General features: G+C 35.6%; 1 protein-coding gene across 2 annotated transcripts in view; it reads left to right on the forward strand.

The window, feature by feature from the left end:
* LOC149770781 (uncharacterized) overlaps positions 1 to 10055 on the forward strand; it is a 65402-nt gene extending 55347 nt beyond the window's left edge. Inside the window, exons 7-11 of one of the 2 annotated variants that reach the window (XM_089949134.1) lie at positions 1646 to 1689; positions 3555 to 3639; positions 6395 to 6514; positions 8407 to 8424; positions 8921 to 10055. In XM_089949134.1, coding sequence (XP_089805260.1) covers positions 1646 to 1689; positions 3555 to 3639; positions 6395 to 6514; positions 8407 to 8424; positions 8921 to 9258 — 605 coding nt within the window. In that variant the 3' untranslated portion in view covers positions 9259 to 10055. The remainder of the gene's footprint in view (positions 1 to 1645; positions 1690 to 3554; positions 3640 to 6394; positions 6515 to 8406; positions 8425 to 8920) is intronic. The other variant, XM_089949135.1, reaches the window with a different exon arrangement.
* The last annotated feature ends 2800 nt before the right edge of the window (positions 10056 to 12855 follow it).

Below are 12855 nucleotides of genomic sequence, written 5' to 3' on the forward strand. Positions count from 1 at the left end.
TTGGAATGTGCTGTATCTATCAACATTTCGGTTTAAATGTTTTTGAAAAACTTTTAACATTCAACATATTCTTTGTCGAATTTTTAATTGTATTAGTTCCGCCCCATATCTACAGTAAATACGCGTTTTGCTTCTGCGTTGAAGAAATTTTTGTTTAGTCCGCTTGTTTGAAACTTTGTCTGCAAGGTGTAGGCAGGAATAACTCACTGGAACCATGGTTAGCAAAGATGAGTCTGGGTATTATCAATGATGACTATAAGCATAATGCAGTTCCTTCAACCTATGCAAGTATTTTATATTCACCAATCTGTCTCATGCATAGCACGAAGTTATGTGGATAAAACAGTGAGAGGAAGATTTCAAAGGCATTTCTTGATTAACTTTGACAAAATCTAAAGTAAAACTTTTTTTGATGTAATATACAAGAGGTGGGTGGACCATATATTTACATATAATACCTGACTTATTATGTATTTGTATAATATGTGACTTTTCGTTACAACAAAATGTGGCGCCAGATCTTCACAGTTACGTTTAGTTTAGGGCTAATCGAAAAGTTATGAGCGGTTCAAATCACATTCTTTGACATTTTAAGCATGAAAAGATACACGTCTTTTCACGGGACAGAACACTGTGTTGTCTCAATACTTACTTACTTTAATGCATAAATATAAAGTCTCTATTTCGTTCACACGGTTTTATTGAGACAACATTGTACTATGCATGATAAATAGTGACTCTTGTAAAACATTGAATATATATATATATATATATATATATATATATATATATATATATATATATATATATATATATATATATATATAACTGAGATTAATGAATCGGATAACGCTAAAAGGTCATGTTCCGTTCACCTGTCGATTCACCAATGAAATTACAGCTTTAACATTCTGAATTTTTTTTTAAATGTCATTTTGGTACATATTCTATTTTACGATATAAAATGTAATGTTCTCTCTGATGGTTACTAAAAATAAGTCGACTGGAAATCCCCAAGGTCACCAGACTATGAAGATTTTCGGTGCATGTAAGACCTCGTTATTATAAGTAGATCTCGAGTTTAAACAGATTGCACAAGTATTTAAACGTATAGTTGCTGATCAACGCCGAATCATATTGAACAACCTTCTGAATTACCGATATTGCGAATTAATAATGTGAAATAGCTGGCTCGTTTGTATTCAACTCAAAACCAACTCGTCATCATCAGGTGATGAATGTCATGCATAAACGCTCTTGCTTGTACTGTAAAAAGACTTTGTTTTAGTAGAAGTAACGTTATTTTCATTTTTGATCCTTTGAAGTGATTGTGTCAAGATACATAGGAACAACACTGTCGAGGTTTTCTTCAGCACATTAAAATCTGGAACAAGCTGGTGATGTGTCTTTTTTTCTTTCCAGTCATGCTTAATACAAGGTGAAAATAACACAATGTATAAACATCATTTTAGATAAGGTAAACAAGTTTCAACATGTTTATTTGGGAAATACATGAAACAACAATTTAATACTGTTAAGCCACATTGAAAGTCAGTATTCCAACAAAATTTGTTAGAATTATCCGAAGAAGGTTTTCGTTCAAATCCACGAAATTGTTGAAATGAAAAAAAATCTTTTTTTACAGGAGACGAAACAAGAAGTTTTAAAGAACTTCGAGAGAATTTCACGGTACAGTTGTCATGGTTATTCAGTTCAGATATTACTCTTAGTTCACTTGGCCCTGGCCGCTCCGGTGGACTAGTGGTTAGAGCGTCTGCCTCTGATGAGGGAGGTCGCAGGTTCGAACCCGTGCCGAGTCATACCAAAGACATAAAAATGGTACATACAGTTGCCTTGTTAGGCGCTCAGCGTTAAAAGGTTAGTGTTAGGACTGGTCGGCCTGGTGTCAGGATAATGTGACTGGGTGGGACATCATGCTACATGTCTGCGGCCTGACGCCCCAGTGCTAGACATCACTATAAACTGCCACACTGCAGACGTCGTAGCGATATGACTGAATACTTGTTAAAGCTACGTTAAAATTCCAAATCACACTCACTTGACCCTAAGATCAGTGAGTTTAAGGTACGGACTTCGTCCTTCGTGTTCTCATCCTTCGTTTGTCGTCACGATGGCTGTTTAAACTTCTAAAAAGAGGAGCAACAGAACATGAAGACATTTAAAAGAAACCATTCTGGCATGAAGCTCTTTCAATTTTTTTTTATTGATGCTAATCCGTCAACAAATATGACCCCGTTACTAAATATAGAAATAGCTTTCTAAATGACTTCTTCTAAAATGCGCCAACAGAATATTCAGCAAATGTGACATAACGCCTCCCGTCATGAAGTTCTTTGAGATGGCCTCAGTTGTTAACAATAGAAAAACAGGTGAATGACCTCTTTTCAAACCTCGCTGAACCGAGTTTGACTAAATTCGATGGGGCGCATCCTAGTATAAAGATGTCTCAAATTTATTCCAATATCGCCGATTCACCATCAAATCTGGTTTAATAAAAGAGAAAACAAAAACATTGAAATGACCTCTTCACAAGGATTTCGAAACAGAATCTGACCAAATTTGATAGAATGAATCCTGGCTTGGATGGCTTTAAGTTTTATATATTTGACGCCAATCCGGCATTAAACTAAAAATGACTTATTCTCAAACATCCCTCAGCAGAATTTGGCCAAATGTGTCAGTTAGTACACGAAGGCATTCCGATGGATGAAAACCATGCTAATCCACCATGAATTATGGTTGATATTACTAAAAGTAGACAAAACGTTAAACGACTTTCTATGCGCAGCAAAAATGTACCAAATTTGACAGAAAGCATTCTCGTAATGAGGACATTTACATTTATGCAAATCATGCAAATTTGTCGTTATAATGGCAACCATTACTACAATTGCTAAATCCTTTAAGCCACTTCTTTTATTAAACTACTAATAGAATTTAACCAAATTTGACGCAAAACATGCTGGCATAAAAATGAAGAGCTTTTGTATTTGTAAACAAGGTGAGCGACATCAGGTCCACTTAGGACTCTTAGTCGTACTCTTATTTAAAGTTGGTACATAAGCTCTTTGGGACCTATGTTTTGTTTTGATGTATTAGCTTGAAAGCTATGTATGTATGTGTGGATGTATGTATGTATGTATGGATGGATGGATGGAAAGTTGTGTTGTTCAGTTCAAATTTTCCTTTCTGATGACATTTTAGTGTAAATATTTGTCATGTTTATGTAGCTCACAATATTATTCTTTTTATCACCAGCCATCTTTTAAAGATGTTTCCAAATTATTTGCTTTAAACAATTGCAAGCGATTATTGATTATAAGCATGCTAATCCACATTGCCATTATAGGATCATTAAGGGATCCAATCTTGACAGAGTTCGATTGTCATTATTTATGTAGTAGCAGTCGTAAAAGTATTCAGAGTACTAGTAACAGTAGTATTCGTACGTATTGTTGTTGTTGTTATTGTTATTTTTATTGTTGTTGTTGTTTGTATTATTATTATTATGATTATTATTATTATTGATTCAGATCCTAGAGCGACGGTTTGACAATTCAGACACAAGGATAAGAGAGCTGGAAAGAACAATTACAGAACTCACAACAAAATATATGAGTATGTGTTGGTTTATATATATATATATATATATATATATATATATATATATATATATATATATATATATATATATATACCTCTCTTCACAAATATGAAACAAGGGTTCTTTTTTTGAATGGCAAGCAGACTGAAAATTTAATTTGGAAAAATACAATTCGACACTAAATGCAAAATGTACAGTGAAAGCACACTGAACATATCTGTTTTAATGTGATGACATGGATTCCATGGTCATTTTCCATGGTCATTTTCCATGGTCAATCTGAAGACCATGATTTTCAATTAGTGACCCATTAAAAATTCTCCCAAGCATCGCTCTCTACTATTACCGACCCATACCAATACTATGTATTGTGGAAGTTAATGCTGGGTCTCAAATGTTATTATATTACCCACCAATTATTAAGAAAATTACGAACCTATGGTGTAAGCCTAGGCTTTGTGTTTTCAAAGGTTTATGAGCTGAAAACGTGATATCAAACGAATGGTGTAGACCAAAGCTAAGTGTTACTATCAATAGTTTAATAGCTGAAAACGTGTGACCAAACATTTGATGTAGCTCTATGGCCTAGTGTTATCAAGGGTTTATGAGCTGAAACCTAGACTTGTCCACAAACCTATTGTGTGGGCTTAGGCCTAGTGCTATCAAAAAGGTTTATGTGCTGAAACCTAGACTTGTCCACAAACCTATTGTGTAGACATAGGCCTAGTGTTATCAAAAAGGTTTATGAGCTGAAACCTAGACTTGTCCACAAACCTATTGTGTAGACATAGGCCTAGTGTTATCAAAAAGGTTTATGAGCTGAAACCTAGACTTGTCCACAAACCTATTGTGTAGACATAGGCCTAGTGTTATCAAAAAGGTTTATGAGCTGAAACCTAGACTTGTCCACAAACCTATTGTGTAGACATAGGCCTAGTGTTATCAAAAAAGTTTATGAGCTGAAACCTAGACTTGTCCACAAACCTATTGTGTAGACATAGGCCTAGTGTTATCAAAAAAGTTTATGAGCTGAAACCTAGACTTGTCCACAAACCTATTGTGTAGACATAGGCCTAGTGTTATCAAAAAGGTTTATGAGCTGAAACCTAGACTTGTCTACAAACCTATTGTGTAGACATAGGCCTAGTGTTATCAAAAAAGTTTATGAGCTGAAACCTAGACTTGTCCACAAACCTATTGTGTAGACATAGGCCTAGTGTTATCAAAAAAGTTTATGAGCTGAAATTGAAGTGTACACATTTTCTGATTCTCTGTATAACTGGTTTTGATTTTTTCCATTCTTCTGATTTCAGTGATATAGATAATTCACGATATTTTTATGTTTTAAGCTCACGTTCGAGCTTCATGTATGCAAAGTTTAAAATTTCTATGAAGAGCTGTCTCACGAGTAAACATAATACATATACATACATTTGAGTTATAAAATATAGAGAAAATTTGCTTAGAGAATAAACGGCTTAAATGTATTTAAACACAAGCATTATCTGCATAAAATGTTAACCAGGGTCAGAATGACACAAGTAAAAGATAGGGAATAGGTATATAATAATATGTATTATAATAATATGTATATAATAATCTAGAGACAGAGTATTTTTGTTGTTCTTTTAAATTCATCTAGAAACATTTAAGTTTTTTCGACTGTATAAGTGTATATCTATTTTTACAGGAAGACTTGTTTTGTGAGACCACCCCTTCGGCTTTCAAAACAGGCGTCTCTCTAAAGGTTATCATAATAGATAACAAAATTGGGACATGCATCATGAATCTGGTCATACGTTGCATGTGGTCATCCAAAAACAGTGACCATTCAGTTAGGTTTTATTGTAACAGCAAGGAATTATACTGTCTTTCAAACGATCGTCATATCATGTTTTATCTCGGAATCTTTCACACATTGATGGAAGAAATAATTCAGTACATTTCCTAGAGACTCCCTCTTGTAAACTGTCCGTTACCTGTATAAAGTCTTATTGTATCACCTTTATAAAGTCTTATTGTTTCACCTGTATAAAGTCTTATTGTTTCACCTGTATAAAGTCTTATTGTATCACCTGTATAACGTCTTATCGTATCACCTGTATAAAGTCTTATTGTATCTCAGATCAAGTTCTTACTACATTATGACAAATTTGTTTCAACTGATCAATGTAAACTGTCCGTTACCTGTGTAAAGTCTTATTGTATCACTTGTATAAAGTCTTATTGTTTCACCTGCATAAAGTCATATTGTGTCACCTGTATAACGTCTTATTGTATCACCTGTATAAAGTCTTATTGTATCTCAGATCAAGTTCTTACTACATTATGACAAATTTGTTTCAACTGATCAATGTCTAGTCAGAACTATAGTTAGGAATATATAGACCAACACATATAATAACTTATATAAGATGTTTACTTATGGATGTCATGTAAATGTCGATGTGAAAGGAGATATTCAGATGTCAATGTCGATGTGAAGGGAGATATTCAGATTGCAAAATGAGATGATGGGAAAGCTACTATTAGCAATTGATCATTTTAACTGTCCGTTTTTTCCTGTATCAGTTATAAAGATATATATTTTGTGAGTTCTCAGTCATTTTATGCGTAACTACTTTTTGCATACATACATACATACATACTTGCATTCCTGTATGCATACATACATGTGGTTACCCATGAAATTAAATTTATTTTTATGTATAAGCATGTATTTTTTAATCTGAAGGTTCCATGGATATTCGTTTGATCTACTGCTTTCAGACTGTAGATTTAACTGCACAGAGACCAGTTTTACCTGTGCATGTGGGATGTGTATTCCAGTCTTGATGAAGTGTGACGGGTTTCCGCACTGCCCAGACTGTTCAGATGAGTCGAATTGTGGTAAGTATGCATTACCTATCTTTAATCTACATTCTCAGTTCTGACTCTTATCCTTAGAACATGCAAGTAAAAACGGATTTTTCTGCGTTACATTCAGATCAATAGAATGAGTATGAAATCTTTCCAAATTTATTCTTTTCTATTTTGTCACGTGAACATTTTTAATATTTATCAGCAATACAACGTTACTCTAATGTCTATAGCGATAGTTGTTGGATGTATGGCAGATATTTGAAAATAAAAAAATTTCACTTTGGTTTGAATTTTCGTCAATGATAGTTTGTGACTGTGCATTTACAATCCAGTCGTGGATGAAAGGAAACATGTGATGGGTGAGATCAGGGCCGTAGAGAGCGATCACTGGCCCTGGGGTAAGAAACACCCGGACCTCTCCTAGTACTTGTTCAAACAACATTTTTCTTTTGTAAAATTAAAAAGTGTTGTTCGGCCCAGGCCCCTTTACGGGCCCGGGCCACGAGGATATATCCCCGGTTGCCCCCTCCCCCATGTCGGCCCTGGGTGAGATATTGGTTTCATTTCTTTACCCAAGATTATGCTTCAGGCACGGGAATGAGTTTTAACATCAGTCCAGTAGTGCTCAATTCATTATAAGGTTACAAAATTATAGCTATATTAGAAACTTCAGACATTTAGAGATATAATTTTGTTCCTCGTCATAAGATTTTCAGTTTGTTAATTTTTATCTCGTGGCTTTGAGAGACTTCCATCCCCTCATGTATATGGCAAAGTATCCTTCAGTTTTTACCAAGCATAGTAAATTTATTTATGATCTTTCAAAACTTAGTAATTTTTTATGCAACATCCTTATAACCAGTTTTGCATAATATAGAAAATAATTGATAAAACATTCCTCCCTGAAAGAGTCGGAATATTCAAATATAGTTGCTTATGATCAGGTAGGTCTGATGCAAATAATCAAATTCATTATATGTCATAAGATTTTTAACACTACATATGGTAGATGAAAAAAATGTTTGACAGCTTCTTCTTTTATCATAGTTGGCATAATTTTCCTAAAACACGGCGTGGTAAATAAAAATAAATCACGTTTTAAAGTTTTATAGAATTTATAAACTCCGAAAATGGTATGCCGTCAAAACTGGACCTAAACATGGCAATAGCAGTATATTTTCCACCAAGATTGATATAAACTCTCTTTCATTTATTTGTTTACCAGATAATGTCGTGTTAGAGTAGTGAAAAAATGTGAAAGCACGAAGCGTTAGGATAGGTGTGTGTGTGTGATTTGGATTTTTAACGTAGCTTTAACAAGTTTCAGTCATATCGCAACGATGTCTGCAGTGTGGCAGTTTATAGTGATGTCTAGCACTGGGGCATCATGCGGCAGACATGTAGTATGATGTCCCATCCAGTCACATTATCCTGACACCAGTACTAATACTAACCTCTTAATGCCGAGCGCCAAGCGAGACAGCTTTTACTACCATTTTTATGCTTTTTTATATGACTAGGCCGGGGATCGAACACACGACTTCCAGCATCGGAGCTGGGCGCTCTAACTACTAGGCCACCGGAGCGGTCATAATGATAAGCTTTATGGCACACTAAAAAAAAATCACCCACTAGGTACTTTGTTCTGTCAGCCATATTGTGATTGCCAACGAGAAACCACTTCACACCAGATGCGTGATACCGGCAATAAATAAATAAATATATATATATATATATATATATATATATATATATATATATATATATATATATATATATATATATATATATATATATGATTGGTAGAGAAATGTGATCGACTGTTATTTCAAATTTGTGGCTTACTTACATATTAGTTGAGTAACTAATATCATGTAGAGTGTTAAGTAATTCTTTGCTTTATTTATTACTTTTCGCAGATAGGATCGGTGGGGCAGGTGAGACCAACTTAGAAATATAGGATATACGTTTCTTTTCGTATATTTGGCTTTGGTTATGGGACAAGCAACATTTATATTCCTTAACCATCCAGTTTTTTTTATAAACACCTCTGTCTATTAGACAATACAACTATCGTCCCTCTTTTGCCTTGAAATAAAGCAAATTTGGACCTGACATACCCCTTTCCATGTAGAAGTAATGGAGTACATACATGCTGGTCAGTTATATTTTTTTTTGTGGTAAAAACCCACTGTACTTTGTTTCCCTAGTCACATTAATGTGGCTACCAGCAATAAGATATTTGCTTCTCGTTGAGGAAAAATCATTATATAATCTTGGATTAGCTTGATAATAATATTGTTCTTTACATTTTCTGACTTTCTAAATACCAATACTAGAAATATAATGCTCTTCATCTTCCTTTCCTTATGGAGTGTATGCAACCGGTTCAATTAAAATCTATAGCGTAGATTACCCCTATATATTATGCAGGTGTTTCACCCTCTCCCGCTACCCCCACTCCAAAGGAAACTCCAAAACCAACCACAGAAGTTGAGCTGAGCACGTTAGAAGGTTCTAGTATAGTTCCTATCGATGAGCCGTTCAATTGTACCGCAGAGTTCTTAAGAAGGGTTGAGGAAGCAGAGACGTTGGGTTTCCATCCTCCTCCTCCTCTTTTTTCCGAGGGATTACTTAGAGAAATGCAGTGCCGACTGCTGGAAGAAAGCCGGTCGAGGGGAAAAAGAGACAGGCAGATCGAGCAAGTCTGTTCTGGGAGACGACAGCGAAGACTTTATGATAGATGTAGAAGACTTGGCGTCACTGTCTAGCGCAAAACTAACCAGTGCAAAGGCCAGCAAAGCTAGTGCAATGTCTTTAACAAGCCTTTTCATCATTTGTTTACAATTTGTTTTCGTTGCTCTTATCTGATTTCTTAGTATCTGTGTATCTGCATGCTTGATGGATTGTTAAATATGTTGTAAATCAACTTTATTTTTTACGGCTACTAAATTTTTCGAGGATTCATGATACAAAACAAAGTTCGAGGTTGATTCATAATTTTATCAGACGGGCTAGACCGTTTCCGGTAGGTGAAAACATTTGGTTTACTCGGATCTCACTCTTCATTTTGCCCAAACGTTTCCAAATTCTGCTACGGTAGAATTTCTGAAAACTAACTCGGACAGTCTCTGGAATAAATATCAGCACGTCATTTGCAGTAGATATTAGGTTCTAAAACAAATATTAAGTCTACTAAGTCTACTAAGTAAATGGTTTAAACCAGCCAGTCATCACTGTAAACGAGCCTAACAGCAGTGTCTGGTTGATTGAATGCCAGTTGTGACGTAAGAATAACATTAGGGTTACATTACGGAACGTGTATTGTGAAAACCTATTTCTGAGGCTATGAATTTTGCGAATGCGTTTCGTTCTTTAACTCGGAGCAGAAACCAATAGCAGAAAGAAAAAGTTGTTTTACAGAATGCAATTGCTTACCTTGATATTATGTACAAATGTGCCAAATATTTCATAATTATATATATATATATATATATATATATATATATATATATATATATATATATATATATATATATATATATATATCCTCACTGAATTTTTCTAATGTGCCTTTGTTGTTATTTGTATTCACTATGATTGTCAGCATCTGCATACAGAACTTTCTTCATTATAATTAACTAGTTATACTAGTAAACTATGACAGAGCAACAGCTTTGTTGATATATAGCATTTGTAAATAACATATTTAACATTATAAATTCACTCATCATGGGAAATATTTATACAAATAATCATTATTCTGTCTTCTACATGAGCAGCAGGGAGGGCGAATCCTACAACTTTTATAGGGTTCCAAATGCCGAAATAAACCCTTTATGGAGGGCGAATCCTACAACTTTTAGAAGCCTCCAAACGCCGAAATGACGCTTTATGTAAACACAATTGTAGCCGTTGGTGCTGCGTTTTGTTGTCGGCGCCCTCCCTGTTGCTTGCAATTAAAAAAAATTATTTAACCAGACTCGATACCGTGTCCGAGGATCATGTAAATGTATTGTTATAAATCCGTGCGGGGCTGACTGCGCCTTACTAGATAAATTTCTAAACTTATTTATGTCCATATCGCCGCTGCACCAAGTCTGATCTATATTTCGTAACGTGTGTGTATCAACTCCGCAAGAATATTACAGTTATCCCCGATCACTTTTGGTATCTGGGTATATCGCTGGGTTACATAAATCACATCTGTGTTTTAGTGCCTACCTCTGGAAAATATCCTAGCTGGATTTGATTGTTTGTCCAACATCACATCGTCGTACACGACTAAATTGTTAATTCCCCCGTCAATATCATCAATACTTGGCGCTTCATTAATGTCAGTTATAATTTCAACAACATCATCGCCGTTTAACGATTTTGCACTTTCATTAAAATCTTTTAACACTTCGTAGCATCACTGATCGTCCACAGATGGAGCTACCAAATACAACTTGTCCCACTTCATCCACTTCATTATTAAATTAAGTAACAACTGCATCTTACCACTCCCAGATGGTTGAATTATAATCATACGAACAGAGTTTGGTAGCACTGCGTGATGCTTAGCTGGTTCTCGTTTCCTTGTAGCAGAAAAGTCAGATCTCCATTAGATATATTATAAAAGAATATGGATTTATATTGTGTGAAGTGTAGAGCACGTACCCCAACTGCAGACATAACAACCACTACAACAAAAAATAATCGACAAGCGCTTACAAGCAAGTGTGAACGATGCGGTACAGCGAAGTTTAAATGTATCTCCAGTGGAGCGCCGAAACCAAAGTCAGCTATAAAAAAAGGAGGTGATATTGCCGCCAAGTTAGCAAAATTACCAGGAGCTCCGTGGGCTAAATACCCAGGAGAACAACATCTCCCAGGATATAATTACTGTGGTCCTGGAACCCGACTTGATATCAGACTTGATGACCAAGATTGACCAAAACCAGGTGAGTATCCGATAAATGCTATCGATAAAGCATGCCATGTCCATGATGTAGCTTACCGAAGTAAGGATCTACAGCAGCGACATCTCGCGGATGTGAAATTAATTCATGCGTTAAATTCCATCACTGATAAATCTTTTAAAGAAAAGTTAGTTCGTTGGCTAATAAAATCTGCGATGAAATCTAAGCTTGTATTAGGCGCTGGTAATTAATTATAATGGAGTCGATTTATTATTCCCCAAGAGGATACTGGAGGGGTAGCGCAGCAATCGGCAAGCTTGCCAACGCGGCAGCGGTTACACATGATACTGCTAAGAACTGGTTATCCAAACAGGCAATATGGCAAATTTATCTACCGCGTTCCAGACAAATAATTTTGCACATTTTGATGTTAGTGTGCTAAATGAAGTTCATCAAGCTGACATATTATATCTGCCACATGATACCGTTCGTCGCAAAACATACAAGTACGCGCTAACTGTAGTTGATGTTGCAAGTAAATACAAAGATGCAGAACCGTTAACGACTAAAACAGCATCTGAGGTTGCTTCTGCTTTTGAATGAATTTATCAACAAGGACCTCTACAATGGCCACAGTTGTTACAAGTTGATCCTGGCAAAGAATTTCAGGGTGCAGTATCATCGTTGATGAAGCAGCATAATGTCACTATCAGACGAGGGCATACTGAGATTCATCGTCATCAGGCAATTGTTGAACGATTTAATCGAACACTTGCTGAGCGGTTATTTGGGTATCAGTACGCAAAGGAATTCATTCAGGACAAGAGATCTCGCGAATGGGTTGCAAGATTACCAAGCGTGATAGATGTATTAAATAATGAAATTACCCGAACAACCAACACAACGACGTGATTTTTCAGCACAACCAATACTGAGTAATGTCACTGTGAGATATTTATATGAGCCCGGTGAACTTGAAGGTGGTAAAAAAAGAGCGACTGATCCTATCTGGAGCATCAAGACACACAAGATATCTAACATAACTCGATCCACTGGTAGACCAGCAATCTACAGGCTGTATTCAATTGCTCCTCAATGTGGATTCACACGTGAACAACTGCAGGTAATTCCCGAGGGCACACAATTACCACCCAAATCACTTAACTAGCGCCTCTACGCCGGTTGCACTCAAGACAGGTCAGCATCACATTTTGTCGTGTATGACCGCGACTATTATCTTTTCTATCTACGGTGAATTGTCTTGGACTCGAATACTGCCACAACATTATACAATTACAGCTCGCACAGTGATTATTCTGTTGTTGTTTCAGTGTCATGATAAATTCAACATCGAGGTCAAATTTTCGATTATTGTTTTTGTCACTTTGTTTGTAACCGGTGAGTTTTTTTCTTATTATATCGACTTGATATTTATCGTTATCATCAGCCATTGACTCATCCAAG

The sequence above is a fragment of the Sinohyriopsis cumingii genome, unplaced genomic scaffold (assembly GCF_028554795.1).
Source record: "Sinohyriopsis cumingii isolate HCF-2022 unplaced genomic scaffold, ASM2855479v2 utg002371l, whole genome shotgun sequence".
NCBI classification, from domain to species: Eukaryota; Metazoa; Mollusca; class Bivalvia; order Unionida; family Unionidae; genus Sinohyriopsis; species Sinohyriopsis cumingii.